This window comes from Melopsittacus undulatus, chromosome 1, assembly GCF_012275295.1.
Source record: "Melopsittacus undulatus isolate bMelUnd1 chromosome 1, bMelUnd1.mat.Z, whole genome shotgun sequence".
In the NCBI taxonomy this organism is placed as follows: Eukaryota; Metazoa; Chordata; class Aves; order Psittaciformes; family Psittaculidae; genus Melopsittacus; species Melopsittacus undulatus.
Genome location: NC_047527.1, coordinates 97,671,324 through 97,696,308, shown reverse-complemented (window position 1 = coordinate 97,696,308; position 24,985 = coordinate 97,671,324). Strand labels below are relative to the sequence as shown.

The 24,985-nt window shown below is 50.7% G+C and overlaps 2 protein-coding genes across 11 annotated transcripts in view; one reads left to right on the top strand and one right to left on the bottom strand.

The window, feature by feature from the left end:
• Positions 1-16,811, top strand: part of DHX30 (DExH-box helicase 30) — a 35,888-nt gene extending 19,077 nt beyond the window's left edge. For 4 of the 5 annotated variants that reach the window (XM_034069261.1, XM_034069315.1, XM_031044564.2 and 1 more), the window contains 16 exons: positions 1,121-1,476; positions 2,254-2,380; positions 3,093-3,242; positions 3,989-4,141; positions 5,668-6,489; positions 7,663-7,741; positions 9,133-9,237; positions 10,165-10,340; positions 11,261-11,467; positions 11,850-11,931; positions 12,426-12,619; positions 12,702-12,861; positions 13,162-13,319; positions 13,782-13,885; positions 14,002-14,141; positions 14,855-15,090. In XM_034069261.1, coding sequence (XP_033925152.1) covers positions 1,121-1,476; positions 2,254-2,380; positions 3,093-3,242; positions 3,989-4,141; positions 5,668-6,489; positions 7,663-7,741; positions 9,133-9,237; positions 10,165-10,340; positions 11,261-11,467; positions 11,850-11,931; positions 12,426-12,619; positions 12,702-12,861; positions 13,162-13,319; positions 13,782-13,885; positions 14,002-14,141; positions 14,855-15,090 — 3,249 coding nt within the window. Of the gene's footprint in view, positions 1-1,120; positions 1,477-2,253; positions 2,381-3,092; positions 3,243-3,988; positions 4,142-5,667; positions 6,490-7,662; positions 7,742-9,132; positions 9,238-10,164; positions 10,341-11,260; positions 11,468-11,849; positions 11,932-12,425; positions 12,620-12,701; positions 12,862-13,161; positions 13,320-13,781; positions 13,886-14,001; positions 14,142-14,854 lie in introns of all 5 variants that reach the window. The other variant, XM_034069099.1, reaches the window with a different exon arrangement.
• A 682-nt stretch (positions 16,812-17,493) lies between these two features.
• The window catches only part of MAP4 (microtubule associated protein 4), a 170,245-nt gene continuing 162,753 nt past the window's right edge, over positions 17,494-24,985 (bottom strand). For 5 of the 6 annotated variants that reach the window (XM_034062834.1, XM_034062844.1, XM_034062848.1 and 2 more), the window contains 3 exons: positions 22,842-23,019; positions 22,631-22,651; positions 17,494-22,538 (listed from right to left, as the gene is read on the bottom strand). In XM_034062834.1, coding sequence (XP_033918725.1) covers positions 22,644-22,651; positions 22,842-23,019 — 186 coding nt within the window. In that variant the 3' untranslated portion in view covers positions 17,494-22,538; positions 22,631-22,643. The remainder of the gene's footprint in view (positions 22,539-22,630; positions 22,652-22,841; positions 23,020-24,985) is intronic. The other variant, XM_034062839.1, reaches the window with a different exon arrangement.

The window sequence follows — 24,985 nt, the reverse complement described above, 5'->3', positions numbered from 1 at the left end:
TTCCCCAGATTTTGAAAATGGCTAAACTGTACTTCAGTTTAAAACTTTAAAACTTCAGCACTCTTGAAACCACAGATCCAGCATACAAAGCTTTAACTCTGGTGCTTTGCCAGCTAAACGTGTAACCCAGCAGAAGATACTCATGATGGGAAGATACAAATGCTTTAAATAAATAGTCATCAGTTCAAGAAGAGTGGTAGTGTCTAACTGGTGCAGAGTGTCTGAATGTAGTGGCTTTGAGTACGGCAGCTGGCAAAGTGATTTCTTGCTGTCTGAGGCACTCCTGTAGCATGAAATAATGCAGTCTTGTGTGATACATGGCCACTGAGAGGCCTAAAGATGTATCTTCTAATTTATTGCAGTGGTCTAGTAAAACATGGCATGTGTTGCACTTTAGGTATGCTTGGAGCTTTATGTAAGGTTCAGTCCTAAATGCAGGTGGTAGGCCAGCAGTGATTAGGAACTATTCTGTTTCAAAAGCCACTAGGGTAAGGAGGTTGTACTACTGCTTATACAAATAACTGTTCCTGTGAAAAGAAAGGAGATGAACCATTCCCTGAATTCTCATCTTGTGTTATTCAAGGTTATGCTTGTTTAGAATAGGCTTTCCAAAGAGAGATGCATTTAATCCTCCAAGGTAGGTTTCAAAACTTCAGGATGCTAAATATAGTTGTGTCATGGTTTAAACCTAGTCAGCCATAAATCAGTAGTAAAATATTGATAAATCTTGGCCCACCCTTTCTAACAAGCCATGAGATGTTAAGCAGTTGTGCCCTGGTAAGTGAAGTTAGTGAACAGATTCCCTTTCTTAAGAAATAATGGTAGGAGAAAAGCTTTAAGTTTCTGAAAGTCCTTTTTCTTTCTCTCTTTTTCTGTGGGATATGAAGAAGTTGCTCCTGGATTTCTCTCCTTTACCAGATGTGTTTTGATTTCCTGTAGTTTATAGAATCACACAGTACTTTGGGTAGGAATGGACCTTAAAGACCATCCAGTTGCATCCACCCTGCCACAGGCAGGGACATCTTTCACTAGATCAGCTTCTCCAAGCCCCGTCCAAACTGACCCTGAACACTTCTATCTCTTTACTGCAGCCACCAATGAATGCATTTCTCTGTTGCAGGGCTGGGGTTTACTGGGGCCCAGAAATGAGCTCTTTGATGCTGCAAAGTACCGTCTCCTTGCTGACCAGCTTGGCTGTCCAGATGAGAGGTGGTGCTCAGAGGGAAAGTGGCGCTCCAAGTCAGGACCATCTCTTGCTGACTTGTCAACCTGCTGGCGACGGATGGAGCCAGATGATGCCATCCAGCCCATGGAACAGGGCAGGATGCCTAAAGCAATGAGAAGAGAGGAGCTGGAGGAAGGGGAGCTAGAGGAAGGGGAACTGGAGGAAGGAGAGCTGGAAGAAGAAGCAATTGATGTTTCTGATTATCTGCCTATGGCACATCCGGATGCTCGAATGCCAGGCAGAGATGCAAGGTATGTCTGCCCTGATAGCTGCTAAGCCAAGGCAGTAAATGGGACATCAGTAGCTTGTGCACCTCTGCAGTTCAACATAGTTGAGCTGCAGCTTCCCATGTTGCTGTTGAGCCCTGTAGAGGGGCTGAACACTGGTGACTGCACCATTGCTATATGAGCAGTGGGTAGGCAGCCTGTTTTCATGCCTGACTGTCCTCATGAGGGGAGGCACAGGCTTCTTCTCTGGGGTCTTTCCCTCTGGATAGATTGCTGCCTGCTTGTTACCTGCCTGCCTGACACTTTTGGGTCTAAAATGGTTTCTATTCCCAGAAATTGTGCACCTTTTTTGACCACCTTGGTTTTGAGGGCAATATTGAACCTGCTCCTTTTCATCACCGTAGTTGCTTGCTTGACTTCATATTTATGAGCACAAATCTTGGATTTTTAATAGTCAACAGGAGTAAAATCTCTAAGGACTTGATGGTAGAGGTTGGTTTTAGGGATGCTCTTTGTATTCAGAATTATTTATTAAATCAGTTACAAGCTGTTGGTGTTGTCAGATTTACAGTGTTAGTCTAAAGGTTTCATTGCTTTTTGGTAGGTGGCATTGTTGGACTGGGTGATTGTTACATGACTGACAGATTTCAGTAGCAAGATACAGGTTGACTTTTCAGATGCTCAAGAATTATCTGTGCCTTTAACTACATAGTTTCAGGACCTCAGTAGGAGACATAAAGTGAGGTAGGTCTGAGCCTGGAGCAGATATTTGTATATCAACTGTTTCCATCTTCCATCTAGCCGAGGAGGGAGTTCCATTGAAATGACAGATGACAACACTGCCATCCGTGCCCTGACCCAATTCCCACTTCCCAAAAATCTCCTGGCCCAAGTGATTCAGATTGCAACCTCTTCCTCCACAGTCAAGGTAAGGTGCTGTTTGATTTGTGCCAGGGATGAAGCTTGAAGACTCCCAACTGGAGTCACTTTGGATGCTGTTGGGGGGCAGTTGGGAACTAGGGAGAGAACGGAAATTAAAAATAGGTTTAGAAAAGTCAGCCTGAAGAGCAAGGAAAAGACTTTGTGGTGAGAATTGAAGGAATATTTTAATAAAAACATGAGGACTGTTGTTACTTGAGGCCAGGGCAATAGAGGAGCAGCTGTCTGAATTAAGGGGAATAGTTTTGAAGGCAGTAGGTTTGCATTTCCCCATATATCTGCAACAAACACAAGTTCGGTTACTTGGAGCAATGTATAATTTCTGTGCTGGTGGAATCTTTCCACAACTCGGTTCTTGCCAGTATCCAGTGATCCTCCTCCTTGGTATGTGTCACCCACCTCTTTTCCAGACCTTATGTGCTTAGCAAACAGTAGCTGTGCTCCACCCCGTAGGCTTTCAGTGATGTTCTCCACACAGCTGCCCACTCTCACTTTGGTGTAGCCAGTGCCTTGTGAGCTAGGGGGGTTCAGCTGGGTGCAGTAAACCTGTTCTACTGAACTGTTTTAAAAAAAAAATCAAAGCAAACAAACAAAAAACCCCAACAAATAAAGCTCTGCCCAAAAGTATTGGGGTGCATTTGGAAATGCCTGCCTAGTTATGTAGGCTGTTAACACCTCCCCCCGTCCCTTGTGTCTCTTAGGAATACATGCAGTTCCGTACAGTAGGCACCAAGACCAAGATCTGCAAGCTCACGCTCCGCTGGCCCTGTCCCATGACTTTTGCTGCCAAGGGCCGTCGCAAGGTGGAGGCAGAAAACAAAGCAGCAGCACTGGCCTGTCAGAAGCTGAAGGTAAGTGCATATAGCTCCTACATCCTGTATCAACTGGTCTGAGTAGAGGCTCCTTGCACCTGACTTCCATTTTTGAGCAGAGTGATGCCTGAAACTTTCTAATCCTTGACTTTTGTTTAATAAACATGGATTTCCAAATCTTGGGATTTAGGACGTGCTGCTGTTGTACCCATTCAGTGTCTGACCTGTGAAGGCTGTTACTCTTGTTTTGAACCCTCAACAAATAATGATGTGTAGGGATCACCTGGAAGTGTTAGCTTGTACTCTTTGCTACCTTGCTGCTGTTTACTGGGTCAGACTTCTCATTCTTGTAGGTGAATTAATCCAAATATTTTGCTGCAGACCCTAGAGTCAGCAGAGGGGACATCCAAGAATAGTGTAGGACTTACTGTTGAATTGGCACAACGTATCAGTACCATAGCAAGAGAGCTACCAGCCCTTGCAAGAGGGTTTTGTCAGATGCAGTTGTGACTGCTGTTTCTGTGGTGGGTCTGTTTAAGACCTTTGTTTGAGCATTGTGTTGGGAGCAGGTACCACTTGGCTCCAGTGTGTCTTTTTCACTGGTGAGTTGAGGTGAGATCATGTTTTGTTTTTCTTGCTATGGCTAAAGCAGGCAGTGTTGGATTTGGGATATAGGGTAAGGAGTGAGCTTAATCAAACATGTAGGACCCACATGCTCTATATACTAGTACTTTTATATGCAGCAGTCTTGTACCTGACAGCATTGTTTGCCTCCTCCTTTGCAGAGCCTTGGCTTGGTGGACAAGAACAACAACCCCCTCAGCCATGCTATGTACAATATGACTTCACTGCGGGAGCTTGGTGAGAACCAGCGGAAACCCTGCCACATCAAAGTCCCCGAGGCAACCCTGCGCAAGATTGAGAACTATCTGAATCACGTAAGGCCTGATCAGCTGTCAGAATCACCTTTGGCTGATCCTGTTTAACTTCAAGAATTGCATGTGGTTGAAAGCTTCATTTTAGAATGTTGAGGGAATTCATGGCTCCATAGATTGCCACAAAACCTGACCAGTCTTTGCTGACCTTTGGGGAAGGGAGGCCCATTCTGGGCAGTGGGCCTTCTCTATGCATCTGGGATGTTTGTGTGCATTATTTGGCTTTTGGGTTGTTATAGGGTGCACTTTTGGTCTCCTTTGTAAGCTTATGAATGCTGCCTTGTGCAGGCATTGGTTCCATTAAACTCTTTTGCTGTTGTGCCCTGTAGCTTTACATGGACTGGGTATTGGTACTAGCACATTCCCCTTGGCAGTGTCTCTCACACTGTTGTACGTTAGTGGTGGGTGCAGGTCCCCAGGCAGCTGGTGGAGCTTCCTTCCAGAAGATCCCTCTTTCTGGTGGATCAGTGGTGCACAGACACCCATAGGAGCTGAAACAGTGCCAAGAAAGGGTTCCTAGGTAGCATTCACTGTGAAAACAGGAGTTAGCACTAAGGTAAGATGAGGTTAATTATAGCTCAGTGCAAACATGTGGAGCTTATTGAAGTTGTGGAAAATAATGTTTGCACTTGGAAGTTGGCAAGTCACTGATGTGGTGTGCTTGGGCCTGAACAGTAAAGATCTCGGGTTATCTTTCAGTATCTTTAGAGATGCTGTAAAGCAAACAAGCAGTAGTGAATATCCTTTATAGGACATTCACTAAAAGCCAAGACTGACGAAGACAGCAGCTGCTTCTGAATGACCTGCTGTGACTGAACTAAGAGTGAAAAGTGTTGGAAAACCAGCAGCATCTTGAAGGAACTTGGTCTGCCTACCATGCTTTCATGAATGTGAGCGTGAAAGGGAGGGCTCTGTGTCTCTGAACAAGGCTGAATCCAGAAGTACTGATTTGTAGCTGAACTTTTAATCCTGCAGACATCTGGGCCAATGCTTTGATTTGTGTTCCTGACAATTTGTGACCTATTGTTGGTCCTTTTAGTTCTTCCTGTGGGATGTGGGACTTATGTTTTTTCTTCTGCCAAGATATAATATTTCTGGCTTAGCTGAATGCTTATGTTTTGTGCAAGCTACATGTCTGGGCTTCCTGAGGGGGGGAAGGGTGGTGGTGTAACTTGATAGTTTCCAAAAGTTGTCTTTGAGGGGCCATTGAGTCACTTGTGTGCAGTGTAGCCACTGCCTTGGAAAGCTTAAGTTACTGTTTTGTGCCTGTCAGCATTAATACCCCTCTTAAAATAGGGGATGCAATGAGGAAAATGCAGAGAGCTGCTCAAGATAACTCTCATTTTAAATAACCTCAGTTCAGAATGTAAGTGGTTGAGTTACCTAAAATCTGATAAAACTTTGGCAAAACTTCATGGTGACTGCAAAGCCAGTCAGGCCAAGTCTGTTCTAGGCGCTTCTTCCTTCTGGTCCTTCTCGGGACCAATACTAATCTTTTTGTCCCTGACAACTTTCTCTGTCTCTTCCAGTATCCAGTGGACATCAGGGAATCCAGGCCTCGGATTGCGGATGACATGATGAATCTGAGCAAGGAATCTGGTGCCATAAGTGATGCAATCACAGGGAAGACATATATACCTATGTTGGAAGCAGAAGAAGTACGCCTTAGCCAGAATCTCCTGGCCCTCTGGAAAAGGAGAGGATCCTCGTGGCAGGAGAGCCACCCACTGCCCGTAGATCCTCACAAGGACACCATCCTGTCGGCCATTGAGCAGAACCCTGTTGTGGTAATAGCAGGAGATACAGGCTGTGGGAAAACCACCAGGATCCCTCAGCTCCTGCTGGAACACTACATCCTGGAGGGACGTGGTGCCCGCTGCAACGTAGTGATCACCCAGCCAAGGAGGATCAGCGCCATATCAGTTGCCCAGCGTGTGGCACAAGAGTTGGGTCCCAACATGAGGAAGAATGTGGGCTACCAGGTGCGACTGGAGAGCAAGCCACCTGCCAGGGGAGGAGCCCTCCTCTTCTGCACCGTGGGCATCCTGCTGCGGAAGCTGCAGGGGAACCCCAGCCTGGAGGGTGTCAGCCACGTTGTGGTCGATGAGGTCCACGAGCGAGATGTCAACACTGATTTCCTGCTCATATTGCTCAAGGGCATCCAGAAGCTTAACCCTGACCTGCGCCTGGTCTTAATGAGTGCCACAGGAGACAATCAGCGTTTCTCACATTATTTTGGGGATTGCCCTGTGGTCAAGGTGCCAGGTTTCATGTACCCAGTGAAGGAATACTATCTGGAGGAGATCTTGGCCAAGCTGGGCCGGCACCGACACCGGCACTATGAGATCAAGGTGGGTGAGTGGGTTAAGCTGTTTCCCTTGGATGAGGCACTGACTTCTGGCATGTCATCAGGGGAGGGTTTGGGCCTGGAACTGCTCCCTCTTCCCTGCAGTTGTTGGACAGTGTTTGTTGAGCTTTAATTCCATGTCAACCCTCATGAGGTAAAGTCAGCTTAGTAGAATCCCAGAGTATTTTGATCTAATTATGGATAAAGATGACTTCAGATTTGGGCCTGAGTTGCTTTTGTCCCTTCTCTTTAATGAGAAGATTGTTTATATTTGAGTAAGCTAACAGCTCATTGTACTTCCCTATGTATATACATAGATGCAGATTTGAATGCTTGCATACTCTGTGCAAGCCTGGTCCAAGACTTCCCAGCAGTCTGTTACCTAAGTGCTCACCGACCTGTGTGATTGAATTCCCTGACTGCAGCTAGCCTTAACTATTCCTCTGGAAAATGCCCTCCAGACACATACTCTTTGCTGTGGGTAATCTCACTTCAGTTGTGGGTTCTGGAGTTACAGAATCATTGAGGTTGTCAGTGCCCTCTAGACATTACCTGGTCCAGCCTGCTGGACTAGAAGCTGTCAGCCCATTTCTGCAGCCTGTAGCAGTCGCTCCCTGTGGCTGAGCAGCCATCTGGTAGATCAGCCACTTCTCCCAGTTTTGTCTCATCAGCAGACTTGCCCAGGGTGTCCCATTGTCTTCAGGGCAATCTTTCTGTTGTGGATGGGATTTTTTTACCCATGCTCTTTAAGCTGGCCTAATAGGTGTGTTCCAAATTACTGAGGGATTTTAAAACTGCTGCTCTGTGCCTGGTGGCTTTGACGGCCCAGGTGCATATGGCACAGTTCTGTCCCCCAGAATTTCATGTGATTTTTGTTACTTATTAGATATTGTTCAGTAGAGGTACGCAAATCCTGGTTAGCTTCCAAGTCTGGAGAAGGAAAAGGGACTGTATATTCTCACTGTGCAGCAGAGGAAACTGGCAGCAGTTGTGACCAGAGCAGGTTCCAGATGGAGCCAAAACCAGGCTCCTGAGGTTCCTGGCTCCTACTCTTGGGCAAACTGTCCAAGTACAGGCATTTGTTCTCTTCAGAAGATGCTCTGGGAAGCTGTGTGCCTTTCTGCTCTCTGCTAGATTGCTGCTTATTTATCTGCATGTGTCATCCTGTTCTATCCAGCAATCAGATGATGAATGTGTCCTTGATCTTGATCTCATCACTGACCTCGTACTCCAGATTGATGCCCATGGAGAGCCGGGTAAGTTCTGTCTTGCCTGTGTGCCCTTTCCTTTTGCAGCAGCAGAGAGTGAACCTTGCAGAGCCCAGACTCTTCACAGAGAGAACATGATGCTGAGCTGACTTCTGCAAGGCCACCTCCAATTCCTGTTTAACTGAGTAGTCTCAAGCAGTGTGGCATGAGCTGGTTCTGAATCTGGCTAAGACATCATCTGAATCTTCAGTGCCCCAGTGTTAGTGCTTCAGGATTCAGCTGTTCTGGAAGGATGGGGGAAGAAGGGCAAGACTTGTCTGTGCTCCAGCATTTGCAACCTTGTGCTGTGCAATTTAGTTATTTTTCTGTATTGGAGACCCATCCCTGTTAAACGTCTTTGCCTGGGAGGCTTTTGTGAAGAAGGCAGAACTCTCAGATGACTTCTAAGAGTTTGAAGTATTTCAAAGGTAGTAGGTAATGCCTCTCAAACTGCCTTTGGCTTGATTTTTTTTTCTGCCTATAAAACCTTGTCCTAATGAGCTTACAGAAGTAGATACCACATAGCAAGTATGAAGTCTAGACAAATGTTTCCCTGGGTCTCATTTTGTATAATGTCTGGATCTGTCATCACATAATCAATTAGGTTGGAAAATATCTTTTAAGGTTATAAAGTCCAACTGTTACCCCAGGGCTGCGAAGTCCCCCACTAAACCATGTCACTGAGGGCTTCATCTGCATGTTTTTTGAGCGTTTCCAGAGGCAGTGATTCCAGCACTGCCCTGGGCAGCTCGTTCCAATGCCTGATTACCCTTTTGGTCAAGAAATTTTTCCCAATATCCGGTCTAAACCTCCCCCAGGGCAGCTTGAGGCCGTTACCTTTTGTCCTGGCAGTTGTTACTTGGGAGAAGAGACCAACCCTCACCTCACTACAACCTCGGGTAGTTGTAGAGAGCAGTGAGGTCCCTCTTGAGCCTTCTCCAGACTAAAGAGCCCCAGTTTCCTCAGCCATTCCTTGTAAGCCTTGTGCTCCAGACCCTTCACGGGCTTCATTGCTCTTCTCTGGATCTGCTCCAGCACCTCAGTGTCTCTGTTGTCAGGAGGGTTACAGAACTGAGCACAGTATTCAAGGTGTGGCCTCATCAGTGCTGAGTACAAGGGGATTGTTACTTCTCTAGTCCTGCCGGCCATACTGATACAGGTCAGGATGCTGTCATTTGTTCATGCTAAGGATAATGCAGGTTTCCTTAGAGATCAGCTGGTAGGGGGTATTACATACCCAGGGCCCTTCTTTTCTTTGGGTTTCTTTGGCTAAAGGTTGCTGTGAACTTGGGCAAATATTGGGTGTCTCTTTCATGCAGCAGAAGCTGTTTCTGTGTCTGCAGCTGGGAAGAGCACTTGGATTTCTAGGTTGCTTTTCCTTAACTCTTGCTCTGTTTCAGGTGGGATCCTTTGCTTCCTCCCTGGCTGGCAGGAAATCAAAGGAGTGCAGCAGCGCCTGCTTGAGATGCTTGGGTCTCAGAACAGCCGGTACCTTGTCTTGCCAGGTGAGATGGCAGGGCCAGACCTTTCCTCCCCAGCATTCAGGAGAATTTATAGGCCAGTTGACTTGACGAGCCCCTTCAGATGTTGAACTCTGTTGCAGAGCGAGCTTGTGTGCTCTGATGTATGTACCTGTTGTGTAATTGTGCATGTCAAGCACAAGTAACTGCTCCTAGCAGAGGCCATCCAAACCTGTATGTGATCAAAGAAACCACATTCCTGTTTGCCTCCAGCAATTCAGAATTAGGCAAGGAGGAAACTGCCAAATTCTGTCTTGCTGTAGCTGCATGCTGAGCCTACAGAGATCGTCAAGACCTGTTCTGTGGGATGGAGATGTACTCTGTAGGTCAGCTTAGGTCAGTGAATTTGTTATCTTGGGAGGAAAATTTTAAACTAAAAGGCAGGATTACTCTGCAAGGCTATAAGAATTTAGGGGTTGTTTTCTTTGGGTTTTGTCTTCCCTCTTCAAGTAGAATAGTTACAGGCCCTTGCTGTTAACCATTCTTGACCAAGTGAGACCAAATGGCTATAGGACAACCCCACTCCCTTGCTCCTAGGCCTTTTGAAAAGGGGTAGCTGCAGAATGGGTGTGTGGGAGGGAGTGGGACTTATTCTTGGGGCCCAGGGATGTGCTGGTGGTGCTGTTGGTGTCTCTTGAATGGGAGGTGATTGGGGCCCCTGCTGATGTTGAGCCACAGTTTGAAGCAGCTGAAATGGAGCTTTGCCAGACGATGTGTGTCAGACTTTTGCTGGGGTCTGGCTGGCAGGAAACTGCTGACAATGAATATTTACAAGTGGTGTCCCCATTTTTGTTCCATATTTCTGGAAGCGGGAGGTAATGGTGCAAGCAGCAGAGATTCTTAGCCCTTGTACCTTGGCCTTGTACTGCAGAGCAGCACAGCAGAGCAAGACTGACTAGTTTTATTTCCTAGTGCACTCCAACATCCCCATGATGGACCAGCAAAACATCTTCCAGAGGCCTCCACCTGGTGTCAGGAAGATTGTCCTGGCTACCAACATCGCTGAGACCTCCATCACCATCAATGACATTGTCCATGTGGTGGACAGTGGCACACACAAGGAGGAACGCTATGATCTAAAGACCAAGGTACTACTGCTTTCTTGCTTCTGGAATGTACTGGAGCTAGTGGCTGTTTTCAGAGAACATCTGAGATGCCATTAATGGGATGATAGAGCCACTTCCCATTAGGAACCTGAAGCACTGGTGGTGTGTCCCTGTTTGGGGACAGAGTGTTTGACTCATCGTTCAGAGAACATTTTGCCTGTACTAAGCTCCCTGCCAGGCTCCGCACTGACTTCTGCTGTGCAGGCAAAAGTCTGTTGTCTTCAAAGAAATCAAAGGCAAATCCTGCACCTGTCCAATCTCTCTGTTACACTGTAGCTTTTCCATTTGCTTTCTGCCTTATTCTATGATTTCATTATAAACCTCTAGCCAAAGCAGGGCAGCTCTGACCTGTTTAGGTGCTGCTCGTGTTTGAAGCTGTCTTGACCCCCCATGCCTTAGCTTGTTAGTCAGTGTTAAGAGCGGGGAGTGTGCTGCTCTCAAGCCATGTTTCTGGTGGTGCTGGGTCCTGCATTCTGGCCCTACACTGCTGCCCTTCCCCTCCCCATGCTAGAACATCTTATGACATAGCTGGGCGGCAGTTCACACCTTCAACACCACTTCTAGTTTAAACTTAATCCTTTTATTTTTGCCCACTTTTAACCCAGTTCATTGCAGCCCCTGCAGTGCCTGTGCTGCAGGCAGCAGGACTGGTGTGCAGGGACCATGCTTTGCAGGGTATGTCGTGGTGTGAGGAGCCCCTGGTGAGTTCTGTGGTGTGATGTGGAGACAAGGCAGGTGTCCAGCAGATGGCATCAGGGTCTCATCCATGCACTGCGCAGTTCAGGCCTTCACACTGCTGCCTGCTAGAGAGTCTGCTAGAGGCCTGCAGGCTGGATGGAAAGCTGCATTTAAAGAAGACAGAGAGCTATGAGAGCATTCATGCCTAATCCCTCTTCCCCTAGGTGTCCTGCCTGGAGACAGTGTGGGTGTCCAAGTCAAATGTGGTGCAGAGGCGAGGGCGTGCTGGTCGCTGTCAGTCAGGATTTGCCTATCACCTCTTCCCACGCAGCCGCCTGGACAAGATGCCAACTTACCAGGTTCCAGAGATCCTGCGCACCCCACTGGAGAACCTGGTGGTTCAGGCCAAGATCCACATGCCAGAGAAAACAGTAAGCACAGTACCTGCCTGCAGGACTGCAGACGAGTGAACCAGCAGTCTGCCTGGTGCTAGTTCGAGGCATGATTTGACCACAGACATGAGTAGGAAAACCTCACGATGCTGATGACTTTAGTTCTTGCTTTCCTAAATGCTCTCAGTGGTGTCTAGGGAACTTACAATCAGGAAATGTATAGATTACTTAGATTACAGAGTATGTCTAAAAGACTGCAACAAATGTGGGCTGAACTCATATCCCTGTAGGCAAACAAAGAGGGAACCATTGCAGTCTGGGGCCCTGGGGCAGGCCAGTGGGCTCCTGAGGGCTCTCCCATGCTCCTGTGTGGGAAACATGCCCTTTCTTTTTCTTTTCCCTTCCCCCTGCTGTGTTACAGGCAGTTGAATTTCTCTCCAAAGCTCTGGACAGCCCTGACATCAAAGCTGTGGATGAAGCAGTGATCTTGCTGCAGGAGATCGGTGAGCTAAGGCTGTGTCCTGGGGTGGGTGTGACGAAAACATGTTTGCTAAGTATGGGAAGTGGAAGCTGGCACAGGATCCTGTGGGACAGACTGGGCAGGACTGTCCCTAGATAGGGATGGCAGCTGATAGGAACTTCCCAAACCACACACATTGTGTTGCTGTCTTATTTCCCACGCTGCTCTGCTCAAGAAGTGGTGAGAACTTCCCAAGGTTTAAAAATAGAAAAGAGGGGAATGACAGGGAAGGAAGGAAGGAATGTTGTGATCCAGAGTTCGTAGCTTGGCTTTTGTTGTCATCTGGCCTCGGGTCAGTTAGACCTGGGAGGTTCTGGGTGCTTGTTGCTGTCACTTATGCCATATCCCTCTTCTGGAGGTTATGCCAGATCTTCCAAGCCCACTAGATGGGTTCTCCTGGCTCCCCCAGGCCACTGACCACCACTTTGTCCCCACTTGGAGCTGAGGGATAAGCTGTCATGGGTGGCTCTATTGCAGGAGTGCTGGACCAGCGGGAAGCCCTCACCACCTTGGGCAAGCGCCTTGCCCAGATCTCCACAGATCCTCGGCTGGCAAAGGCCATTGTCTTGGCATCCATCTACCGTTGCCTCCACCCCCTGCTCGTCATCGTTTCCTGCCTCACTCGGGACCCCTTCAGCAGCAGCCTGCAAAACCGTGCAGAGGTGGACAAGGTGAGGAGCTCCTCCTAAAGGAAGGTGGGAAGTGAGCAGGGAAGGGGCTGCTGCTCGGCTGACGCACCTTTCTGTCTCCCAGGCCAAGGCTGTTCTGAGCCGGGAGAGTGGGAGCGATCACCTCGCGTTTGTCAGGGCCGTGGCAGGCTGGGAGGAGGTGCTGAGGCGTAGAGACAGTCGTGCCAGGGATAACTACCTCCAGGACTATTACCTGTATGGCCCCAGCCTTCGCTTCATCAATGGTGAGTCTCAGAGGCCTGCATCTCCCTTCTGTCCCCTGTGAAGGCTGAAGCATTGGTGAAGAACATGATGCAGAAATGGGGGAGACAGGGCGGGAGGTGCTGGAATGGGCCCAGGTTCTGACTTTGGCACTTGAGAGTGCAGATGTGCCCTGTGTGCCAGAGAGGCCATGGGCAAGACATGTCTCCTGTCTGAGGCTGAGCTTCCGAGGCCAGACCTGGTGTTGCCCTGCTGGGGTTATTTCATTCAATGGGGTGAAAGATAGGGCGAGTCTCATTCTTGGGGCTGTCTCCTCTCTGTAGGCCTTGTCAAGCAGTTCTCTGAGAACCTCTATGAAGCCTTCCTGGTGTCATCCCCATCTGATTGTACCATGCCATCCTCTGTATGTAACCAGTACAGTGAAGAGGAAGAACTTGTCAAGGGAGTCCTCATGGCTGGGCTCTACCCCAACCTCATCCAGGTACTACCTCCCCACTCTGCCGTCACTCTCCTGGTCACTGCAGGCAGCATGGGGAAGTATGAGGATGCCAAAGATTCTTGCAGTCTCTTGGAAACGCATCCTAGGCACACTGCCTGCATGTGCTTGTGCTGCTGCTCCAGTGCTGTCCCTGGACTACTCCTCAGGAAGAGTGGCCACCCTATAGTTTGCACAGGCCTGGGCTTGGCATCCTGCAGCTTGTCCTGGGAGCTGTTGAGGTGGCATTTTCCTCCTGTTTGCTGCCCCTTGCCTGGCATTTGGTCATTGCCAGGTCTGGTCACCCCCTATGTATATTCTGCTAGCACAGCAGAGCTTCTGGAAGTAGAGGAACATACTTGCCCATACACACATGCTGGAGACACAGGAGTGTGGGAAGCCAGTCCGGCTGCTGATGCGCAGTGCCTGCTGGTTCTGCAGGTAATGGAGATGCTCTTCTCATTTCAGGTGAGACAAGGTAAAGTGACTCGTCAGGGGAAATTCAAACCCAACAGTTACGCGTATCGGACAAAGGCTGGCACCGTTCTGCTCCACAAGTCAACAATCAACAGGTGGGTGATTGGGGTGTGCCTGTGACCATGGAGAGCCTCTCCACCCCACACCACACCACCCAACACCTGTGCCAGAACCCAAGTCCCACACCTGACAAAGCTGTTCCCCTGTGCAGGGAGGCATCCAAGCTGTACAGCCGCTGGCTAACGTACTTCATGGCAGTGAAGTCCAACGGTGGGGTGTTTGTGCGGGACTCCTCCCAGGTCCACCCACTGGCCGTGCTGCTCATGACTGACACAGATATCCATGTCCGAGGTGAGTGCTGGAGCAGCCACGGGGCTGATGCATCCACCTGCACGTCCTCTTGCACCACTGCAGGGTCCTCATGCTGTGCTTGAGCCCCCAGGCACCCCACTCCTACAGCTGTACTACAGCCTGAGGGGATGCAAGGTGGCCACCCCTCAGCTACTTCCCTTGGCCAACCATCTTCCCCTGCTTTCTAAGTCTCTTGCTTTGTACTAGCTATTGTGTAGTGGGGCCACAAAGGTGACAATTTGCAAGCTGTTCTCAGCTGTAGCTCCCCAGGGTGACAATGAAACCAAACTGTAGGCAGGCTGAACAAGCAGGCTTGTGCCTGAAGGCTCATCCATGGGGAATGAGGGGTGGAGCTGGCCTGCAGCTACAGCTGGTGTGTGGGGAGGAGTAAGCTCTTCTCCCCATGCATGTTTAGCTTTAGCCTGTGGTGTTTTGGCAGTGCTGCAGTGGATCTGTGGCCCTCAGGCTCACATGGGCTGTGCAGTCAGTTACCTCCTGAAGCAATGGGAGGATCCCAGTCTGAGGGCGTAGTGTGCTGCTTGGCTTTTGTGTGACCTGGTTGGCCCAGTTGAGTCCCCGGATTCTGGGATAAAGTGAAAGGGGGAGGACCTGCACTGCTCTGGTCCTGGTGGTGGAGAGGGCCGAGCATCCAGCACAAGCTGAACATGTCCACGCCATTCATGCTTCTGACCTGCTCTCTTCTTCCCACTAAGATGATGGCTGGCGAGCAACAGTCTCCCTGACAGACAGTGATCTCCTGGTGCTGGAGGGAGACTCCTACACCATCCGCCTCCTGCGGGATTTCCGTGTGTCGCTCTCCAAGATGGTGGAGACGTGTCTGTGCTATGAGATGGCAGCCATCCCTGGGGACCTGCACCACCAGCACAGCCAGCTGCTCGACATCCTGGTGGATCTGCTCAAAGGCCCTCCTGGCAGCTTTGGCGCTTAGGCAGAGCTGGAGGATTGTGTGGGGACTTGTAATTTGTATAAAGATGTTCACAAATGTTTATTTAAATAAAGTTCTATTTATCCCTTGTGAAGTCATCTCTCTCCATCCTAGAAGATTAATGTTGTCTGAATCTCCTGCTGTCGGCTCTGTGCATGGTCAACGCATAGGAAGAGCCAGCGCCGTACCGCCTGGAATGGACTGGGAGTGCCAGCGGACCCTGACGCAAGCTTCGTGGACACCCACCTCCTCTGCTCTGCACTGCGTCAGTCCCTGACCTGGGAAGCAAGGACACAGCAGCTGCGGCCGTCCTCTGCCCCATCCCCACGGGGCTGGGCCGCAGTGGCTCCAGTGCCATGGCTGCTCCTGCCACAGGAGACAGTGTCTTGGCTGGCAGCTGTGCCTGGGACTGGCACCAGAGCCAGGCAGAGTGTGGACCCAGCAGCTACGGTGCAGCGTGGAGATCGCCATCGTTTTCACTGTCCCCAGGGGACGTCGGAGGAGAGGAAGCCCTGATGGCACCGGATGGATGTGACATTCCGTGTGGTACCTGGGAGCCTTGCAGCAGGGCCCTGCCACCCCACAGCAGTCGTGGCGTTACGAGTGTGAGATGTGACCTGTCATTCCTGACCTGCCTGTACCTTCTGTCCTCTTGCATTGTTTTTATGTCCTTTATTTTAATTTCTTGTTCTCCCTATGTCCAGGAGGCCGGATCCCTGTAACTTGTGCGACACAGGACGCCATGGTAGATGCCTGTGAGCGCTCTCTCCTGCAGGAAGCCAGGAGCAAAGGCACAAAATCCTTTTGTTTTCTATGAACAGGGACCATACTTCTGTGGAAGGAGGATTGTGACAGGCACAGCATTCAGTGAGAAAAGTGGAGTTTAATCCTAGCTTGCCTTGGATTCCCTGTCAGCTGAAGACGGTGACCTACCTCACAGGGCTGTTGTGAGGCTTTGTGCTCGTTTGTAATGCATGTGGCAGAGGAACATGTACTTCACACTCGTGGGGCCGGTGCTGTGGTGTAGCAAGGGAGGAAGCGGGACAGGGGATGGCTGTGGCTCTCCCCGGCAGCTGAGCACAAAGGCCTGAGGTCATTTGTTTTTATTCACCATTTCTTACACTCTTTGTATTGGAAATAAAGGCCACCAAGGGCAGCGCTCTGCTGGGAAAGGGAAGGGGCAGGAATCCCTCAGCAGAGTGCGGGTGTGAAGCTGTTTCTACGCATGGGAAGGGTGGTGAAGGGCCTCCAGCCTGACAGCTGCCTCCCTTTGGGGATCTACATTGGGTTCTCCCAGTTGTTCTCTATTAGGATTTAATTTACTTGTCATGGATTTCAGTGGAGCTGTGGCCTCAGCCCTTGGAGTGGTGGGGCTGGTGCAGGACCCCGTGGCTCTGGGGTGAAGAGCAGCAGGGGTCCTGCAGCCTGAGTTCATGCAGAACTTCTCATCTTCATTTCACTTGCTTGAGGTTGTCACTATTATTTGACCAGTGTTTGTTTCTTTTGGCCTGTGTAATGGGCGCTATGGGTTTCCCTTCCAGCAGGTTAAAAAAAAAAAGACAAAAAAAAGACACAAAAAAAGAAAACCCACAAAAAAAAAAAAAAGACCAAGCTATTGTCTAAATGGTTCAGAACTAGTGTGATATTGGGATACTTCAGTGGCTGTTATGTGATACTGGATCTTTTTACAACATAGATTAAAGACAATAAAAAGGGATAGAGTAGTAACTGCCTCTGTCCTCTTCTTTCTTCCTGTGTCATGGTGCTGCCAGGGAATGCCCTCAGGAGCCTCAGCTAGAGGATCCCAGGAGGGTCTTAGGCTGCTCCTGAGCCTGTCCTGGTGCTCTTGCTGTCCCGGGATCCACAGCAGCTATGGCTGGCAGGGCTGCAGCACAGAGCTGGAGAGGTGCTGAGTGCAAGGACAATGCAGCCTCCTGGGCAGCAAGGGGCCTTGGGTCAAAACCCGCTTCAAGACAATGCTATTTGCATCCGTCCTGTGCACAAGCCCTTAGCCTGGCTCGAAAACTGATCTGAAAGAGGGCATGGAGGCCCTGGCTGTAAGAGGAGAGCAGCCCCAGGACCTTCTCCTTTCCTCAGCTGTGCCCATGCCCTTGTGCTTGCTCTGGAGCTGGGCTTGGCCCCTGCTCAAAGAGGAACCAAGTGGGAGGGGGGGAAGGAAGAAAACCCCCAGGTCGTGCCAATGAGAACTGGGTGCACCTCCGAGCCCTGGCTGCAGGAGCAAAGCTGAGCTGGGGAATCTCCCAGTGGCTGAAAGCACCAGCACCGACCCCCTTCCTTCATCCCTTGCTCTATGGCTTCCTCTGCCATCAGGCAGCCCCTGACTGTGCCACCAGCCCCTGCCCGGCCTTCCCAACCCGCACACAAACTCAAGGCCAGGCTGAGAGGGAACATCTAGAAGCTTTATTTCAACCCTTTACAATAGTAAGAATCACAACATCAATTCAGGAAATGTTGCTAAGGAGACGACGGCCGTACTGCCCCTCGCAGGAGGGTGAAATAGAAAGGCAGAAGCAAACCAGTCTGAATGAACCCCATGGCAGGAGGGGCTCTGCCCCGGCCCCCTCCCCAGCTCCCAGAGCTGTTGTCTCAGGCCTCACACCATGCACTGACCTCCCCTCAGCACAAGGGTGCACTCACTGCCCCGAGGAGATGGGGCTGCTGCAGAATAATCCTGACACAAAACAGTAAGAACACATCACACTTAGAGCACATGTTACGCACTGCTCACAACAGCCCGGTGAGGTAAACGGAGTATCATCCCCACCTTGCGGATGGGGAAACTGAGGCAGAGAGGTTCCCAAGACCCCAGAGGGAGCCAAGAGCCAGGATCAGTCCCAAACCCTTGTCTCCAGCCCTACTGTCCTCTCAGTCCAGCCACCCCTCCCCACGGTCATTCCCCCCACTACACCATTACTCGCTGTACCTATGTTATGGGGTAATCAAAGCTGCAGGCAGTGCTGAATGCTGGGGTGGGACGAGCACAGTGGGTGCAAGACCAGAGTCTCGTGCCTGATCTCTGGACAGCGGCTGGTGGCCAGCGAGACCCATGTGAGGGAGAGCTGGAAGGCAGATGCTTACTGGAGCTGGATTTCAGGTGGGGAGGAGGAAGGAGAGCCCAGAGTACCCCTGCTGCTACTGCTGCTGCCTCACATCGCAGCTTTCCACCCCCTCGCAGCCTGCCCTGGGCCAGGAGGGCTTTTGGTGCCATTTCCCCCAAGCCTGGAGGCTGCCACTCGGCCTTTTGCAGGGCCAGCACTGAAGAGCTTAGGGTGGGCTCTGCCATTGCCCCCATCCACATGTGGGGAGGACACAGGAGCCCTGGTCACCCCAAGGCTGTCACCAACATCAAGCTCCTGCCACACTCCAAGAGAACTAGAACGGCCTGAACACAAACATCTGTTTTAGGGTCCTAGAGCCCCACAGGGGACAATGGCAGGGGTCAGCATAGAAAACTACATTCAGTTTGTGGTCAGGGTGCCAGCCCAAGGGCACTCCTGCTCCTGTGGCCTCAAGCACACAAACTCAGTTACTTGAATGTACTTTAACAGTGTAAAAAGCCCCAGAGTAACTGGAGACACTGGGCACCAGCAACCAGGATGGCCACGGTGATGCAGCCTGCCTGCCCAAGCCAGAGGGATGCTCACCCCCAGCCCTTCCTGCTGCGTTCTCTTCACTCCAGCAGCTCAGCCCCTACCAAGCCAACGCTCACCCTGACCCTGAGCTTAGCAAAGGGCTCAAGCGCTGCCCGCAGTGCCCCAACCAGCAGGGCTCTGACCCAAGCTCACCAAAGCCCCCGGCCTGCTTGGCCATGCCAGCCCCTGCCTCTCTCCTCCTCCTGTCCCCCCCCAGAGCAGCATCAGACCAAACGCAGCTGCAGGGAAAGCAGGAGCGACAGGAAGCAGCTCAGGACAGCAATGTGTACATTCAAGTTGATCTAATTCACACCACAGCTCTTTACATCCAGGAGAATTTGCTCCCTCTTTCCCTAGATTAAGCCAACATCAAATTCAGCTCCTTCTCCAGCTCTGCCCAGCCAGCAGCTTCCCTGCAATCCTCAGTTAAGGTCTCAGCACAAACCAGCTCACTCCCACCTCTCCACATTAGGCAACTAAAGCTGTTTTCCCCACACATGGATCTCTTCCCGCGCCGTTTCCTTAAAATGAAATAACCCCCCAGTAAAACAGTATGAAACCTGAAGACACTGTCCTAGAAAAACCACAGCCAAGGAGTGGATCTGGATTTGTTTGTCAGCTACACACAGGCACAACAAGTGTTAGAGAAAGTGGCACAGAAGTACAGGGCAGCCGCTTGGTGCTCGGCTGAACTGTGTCAGAGTCTGGGAAGGGGTGTGCATGTTCAGAGATGGGTCTGAAAGCATAGTCCGGGACTGAGGAGCAGCCAAGACAGCAGATAATAGCAATGTGGGGGGAGAAGGTGGGCTCGGGGTTTGCCTTTTTTGCTTTTTCAACCTCAGAAGATAACATCTAACATTGCCACTTCCCTTCCTCCTGCCGCCCCTGAGCTCTGACCAGGACCTGGCTGCCTCTCTGCACCCGGGCATCTCACCCCAGGGCATCACCGCAAGAGGAACGCGACATCTCAGCTTCGACCTCCTCGAACCACCACTGCCTGGACCGCACCGTCCCTGCCTCAAACCACTCCAGTGGTCCCTGGCCACTGCCACCAGCACCAATCTGCCACCTCCTCTGCCCAGCCGGTGAGCCTGGGGTCAGCGTCACCTGCTGCCAGCCTGTGTTTGCTGCCTGCAAGCAGGGAAGCGTGGCTCCAGGCACACCTTTGCCAGCACCAGAGCCTCTCGAGGGGCACCAGACCCTCTAGCCAGCGCCTGCCCTAGCCCCGAGTGGATCGGCATTATTGCTTGGGGAAGCACAGCCCCTGCTGAGGGAGGGGATCGGGCTTCGCCTCAGTCCCTCTCCTCGAAACTTCCCCTCAATTCAAGTGTTGGATAAAACCAATACAAAACCAAACCCAACATTGACAAGATCAAGCTGGTGTTTAGCATTTAGCAGTAAGAGAAAGAAGGAAGCATCAGCAAAGGGCAGTGATATATACCGGAGGGCAGCATGCAGGTGAATGGGTGGTCGGAGGCAGCAGCACCCCCATGGGACTGGCTGGAGGGTTTCAAAGCATCCTGACACAGCTCTGCTCTCTTGAGGAATGAGGTTTCCAGCCTCAGCCCCTGCCCCAGCTCCAGCCCTTCCCACTGAAGAGCTGGGCCTGCAACAGAGGCCACACACCACAACACACCACAACACAGGGGCAGGGAGAGAGCAGCTCGGCAGCTTTCCCTGGGTTGGGATTAAAGGGATGTGGGATGGAGGGGAGGAGTGCAGTGGGGAGGAAGAGGAGGAGGAAGGGAAGCACTGGGAGTTTTCCAGGGTATATATAACCGCCCCTTTGAGGTGCAAATCTGCATTGCTTATTTAAATTTGTATTCAGAGGAAAAAAGCACTTACGAAACTAGCAGACGACTTTGATGCAAACTAGTACATTTTAATGCCATTTTATTAGAAATCATGCAAACTTTAATATAAAAAATACAAGTGCAATAAGAATCTTTGTGTGTAAATACAGATTCTGGGTTATCGTGTCGTTGTCGGCTTCCCACAGAAAGATTCCCCCAAGCACGAGAAGCTGCCGGCTTCCCTCTGTCTCCTCCTTGGACAGCCCCCCCTTAGCACACGCCTGGTTCAGTTCACTTTGATCCCAGTGTTTTGTTATTCCGCCTTTTTTTCTGGTTGCTGCTTTTCTTTTTTTTTTTTTTGCTTTAAATTAATGTGTCCACCCAAGAACACTTTTTCTTTTCTGTTTTGTTCTTCTTGGGTTTAATCTATTTACATTATTTTAGTGTCATTTGCAACGTGAAACGAGGAGCTCACACCCCCGCGAGTAGGTCAATCTCCTTAGTCCTAGTCAGAGCTGCAACTCCCTGGCACTAAAACCTGCCGCCCCTGCCCCAGCCAGGGCTCTGCTCCCTCCCAGCCCCCTGCACACCCTGGGGTGCATCATCCCAGGGGAAAGGGGACCTTTCCCTTCTCCCCCACCTCGGCCTCGCCCCGGACAGCCGGACAACACGGTCACCCACCCATCGGCCTCTGCTGACACACCACATGCGCACACCACAGACCTGCTTTGGCCTCGGAACTCCAGGCCCGCGTCAACCTGCAACTCCACCGCGACAGCAGCCTCCTGCCTCTCCTCTGGCCTTAGGCCCTAGCCAGAAAAAGCTCAATCCCAGGGCTGTGGCTGAGAACGTGAATAAATAAACCGTCTTCACCCTGCTAACACGTCCTGGGCCTACAAGAGGTTTTACCAGCATCAAGCCAACATGTCTCGTTGCAGTCAACACAGGCTGCATCTGATCTGTTACAGCAAGTTCTCTGTTAACACATTCTCGAGCCTTTCACTTCAGACATGGCTTAATCCCATGAGTTTGCTCCATCGTTTTAAAATATTAAAAGAAAAAAAACCCAAAAAACAAAAAACCAAACCCAAAACAACCAACAACAAAATTGTTACAATTGCTGGATATGTCAATAAGATGCCAGCACTGCAGCAGCGGTTAATGTCTCTACTCTCCTACGGTTAGGAAAAGAAGGAAAGAGAAAAGGAAACTTAGCAGGAGTCTGTAGCACAATAAATCATCAACACATCATCACAAAGAATAAAAGGTTAAAGTCAACAGTTAAAACAGCCTAAACGTGTGTGTATCATATATATCATCATCATCAAACAGGATCAGCAGAAACTGAAGCGGCAGGGAGGGAAAGGTGGGTTCTTGTCTTGTTTAAAAATGAAGACAGAAAGAAAGGTCACAGCTTATCCCTGTTAACTCTGGCCTGGCTTCAGCCACCAGCAGCACAGGCACGCTCCTACCCAGCCACTAAGACACAGCCTGGAGGTCAACTAGTTGCCCATTCCTGCCACACAACACTAACACTCGCTCCAGCATCTCCCTAAAAGCAAAAGGGATGAGGCATGGAGAGGGGAGGAAGCCCCTTCCAGCCAAGAAAGGACAACTGGAGCCTGACACGCTTGGGCAGGGGCAAGCCTCCAGGATGCTTGGAAGAGTCACTGTGGCTGAAAGGGATGCTAGCCCTGCTAAACGCTGTCCCCTTCTCACCTAAAGCCAGGGGCAGGGTTAAGAGAGCCAAGCTGCATTACTCTGGGGAGAGGGCAGGGGACGGGGCTGGGAGGGGTCACAAGCCTTGCTGAGAAAGCGCTGCAAGGGGAGCTGGCTGTTGCAGCGGTGACAAGGAGGCGACTGAGCCCAGGCTCTCGCTGACGGATGTGCTACGCCAGGGGGAAGTGCTGCTGGAAAGGTTGGGGGGTTTGGAGACGACGATTTCCGCTCCGTGGTCTGTTCGAGCCTTGGCCTTCTCACGGAACGTCAGCTTGTGAGATTCAATCTGCAGTGACACAAGGGCAGGTGAGAAGGGGAAGGGCAAGGAGAAGGAAAGAGGAGGAAAGAGGGGGACAGGAGGGGAATGGAAGACGATACCATAATGTCATCATTAGATGCCTGGAAAATAAAAGGCAATTTTCTGAATTAAAAAAAAGGCAAATCAACCCTACAGACATCGATACAAACAGTTCAAGGTTCAGCTTTACAGCGGTGTGACCAGTGCCCGGGGGGCGGCTGCTCTGCCCTGCTGCAGTGCTCTCCCCATCCCACCCGGCAGCGTGTGTAGAGAGAAGGCGCAGGCACTTACTTGTTTCTTGTATCTGAGTCTCGAAGCTCTGAATTTCCCTTTGGTCACCACCACTGAGGGCAGTGGGCACTGCCGGCCCTACGCCATTCTCCCGCATCTCACTGCCTGCCTGGGCCGCTGTCACCTCTCCGTTCTGAGGGGCTGGCGGGAGCTGCTCTGGCTCCGCGCTCCCCTCAGCCTACAATGAGACAACGGGGTGGGGAGGACGACAGGGACGAGTCAATAGAAGATGGGGGTGTGGGAAGGGGGGTGATGTGCGGGTTCCCGGAGCCCCCTCCACCCTCCCCAGTTGCCAAGGCACACGCAGGGATGGAGGGGGGGTGGGGTGGTGTTTGGAAGCGGGAAGCAGCCCCTCCGCTCCCCGGGAAGCCACCATCCTGACCAGCTTTGCTGCTCCTCACGGCATTTTGCTCCTTGCCAGCTCATCCAAGCATGGCCACCGTGTCCCTGACCACAGGGGCCAGAGCAAGGCACCCTCTCCCCAAACACACACCTGTAATGCCCTGGTGACAGAGCACAACCACGGCAAATGCAGACCAAGGCACGCTGACAGGACTAAAGCAGAATGCTACAGGATCAAAAGCAAGCAGGTAGTTTGGGCACACTGCAGTGGAGCAGCCTCCATTATTTGGGGACACACTGAGGGACCCAAAGAATACATAGTGGATTCCAAAACTGGAAGACCAAACTGTTTGCACAAAGGACATCATCTTCACTCGATGCTGGACTATGAACTGGGAGCAGAGTCTTTAGGGAAGATCCTGTCCTGCTCTGTTCTCCCAGAGCTGGTCATCCCACCTGGAGTCACCAACTTCTAGCCTTGGAGAAGAGCTAAGTCCTACTGCCATTACAGAAGAGACTACTATGCTGGTGGGAGTCTGCTGAGAGTAATGCAGACTTGCTTGGAAAGACACCACCAACACTGCAGGGCATGGCAAGGAGAGACTATATTATGTTGGAGAAGCCCCATTCCAGGAAGGAGCAACCCACCCAGACAGGGCATTCCCTCATTGCCATGATCAGTACAGAGAAATACAGTAGGGAGTGGCACCCTCCAGCCCAAAGGAGCTCTGCTCTGACCCCACACTCTTGTCCCATAAAGCCTTATTCAGAGGGAATAATGCTGCTCCACTCTCCTTAGACTAAATCAGGCCGTCTCCCTGCATACCAGACAGTAATGCCATGGACTGATTCTGCACCTTCTTTACTCAACAAGCAGCAAAACCATCCCACCTTGCTTCTGAGGTTCCCTCTGATTCTGTGTGGACTGGACACTCCAGTGAACTGGAACAGGCATTGTGACAGAAAGCTCCCTATCTCTGTCAACAAAGCAGCAGCTTCTCTAGTCCCTTTCAGCTTTTCACTGAGCCCCATTTGCCAGGTTGAAGTTTATATAAAGGACTGGAGATAGGAGAGTCCTGATGCGCCCTCAGCAAATGTTCTGGCAGTCACCTCTTGCCTTGTTTTAATGGAGATGATTAAAAGCATTCTAAATAGACTTGTGAATTCCGCTGCATGATCTGCTCTTTAATACAGGGATTATTTCTTTCAAATTCACACAGCATTTAACACAATAGCTCAAGATGGCTGAACTCTGAACCCTTCCACAACACAAATGTGCCCAAACAAAACTACGCTGGGGCAACGGAGTGAACTCGGTGCTTAGGAGGATATCCTTCTCCTCCCTCTGCCTATCCTGCTGGGAGCAAAGACTAAGTAAAATTTTAACATTTAGTGCTGTTCACCAGATTGTTTTCCCCACTTCCAGAGCTGTCAGCCAATTCAGAAGCAGCAGTGCTTCTTATAAACCACCCAGCGTTAGTGACTACCTAAAAGAGAATCCCCAGCACTGCTCTGATCATCATGTGGCGTGATAGGTCAAGCCCACACATCCATCAGTCGGTCAGCCAAGCAGGGTAATTTCCCTCCCCTAAGCACAGATGTTGCGTTGCTGTAACGAGACCTGCAATTCGTGCAGCCAAGGCTGGGGGCAGTTGATATTCTCATAGGGAGAAGCACTGAATCACAGCATTGAAAGCACAACAATCCTTTCTTATCCTTACACAAAAGGTCTTCAGGCTAAAAACTGCCCCCAAGAGCTGCAAGGTGCTGTCTCCCCAGCTTTACTGGGGGTAAAAAAACAG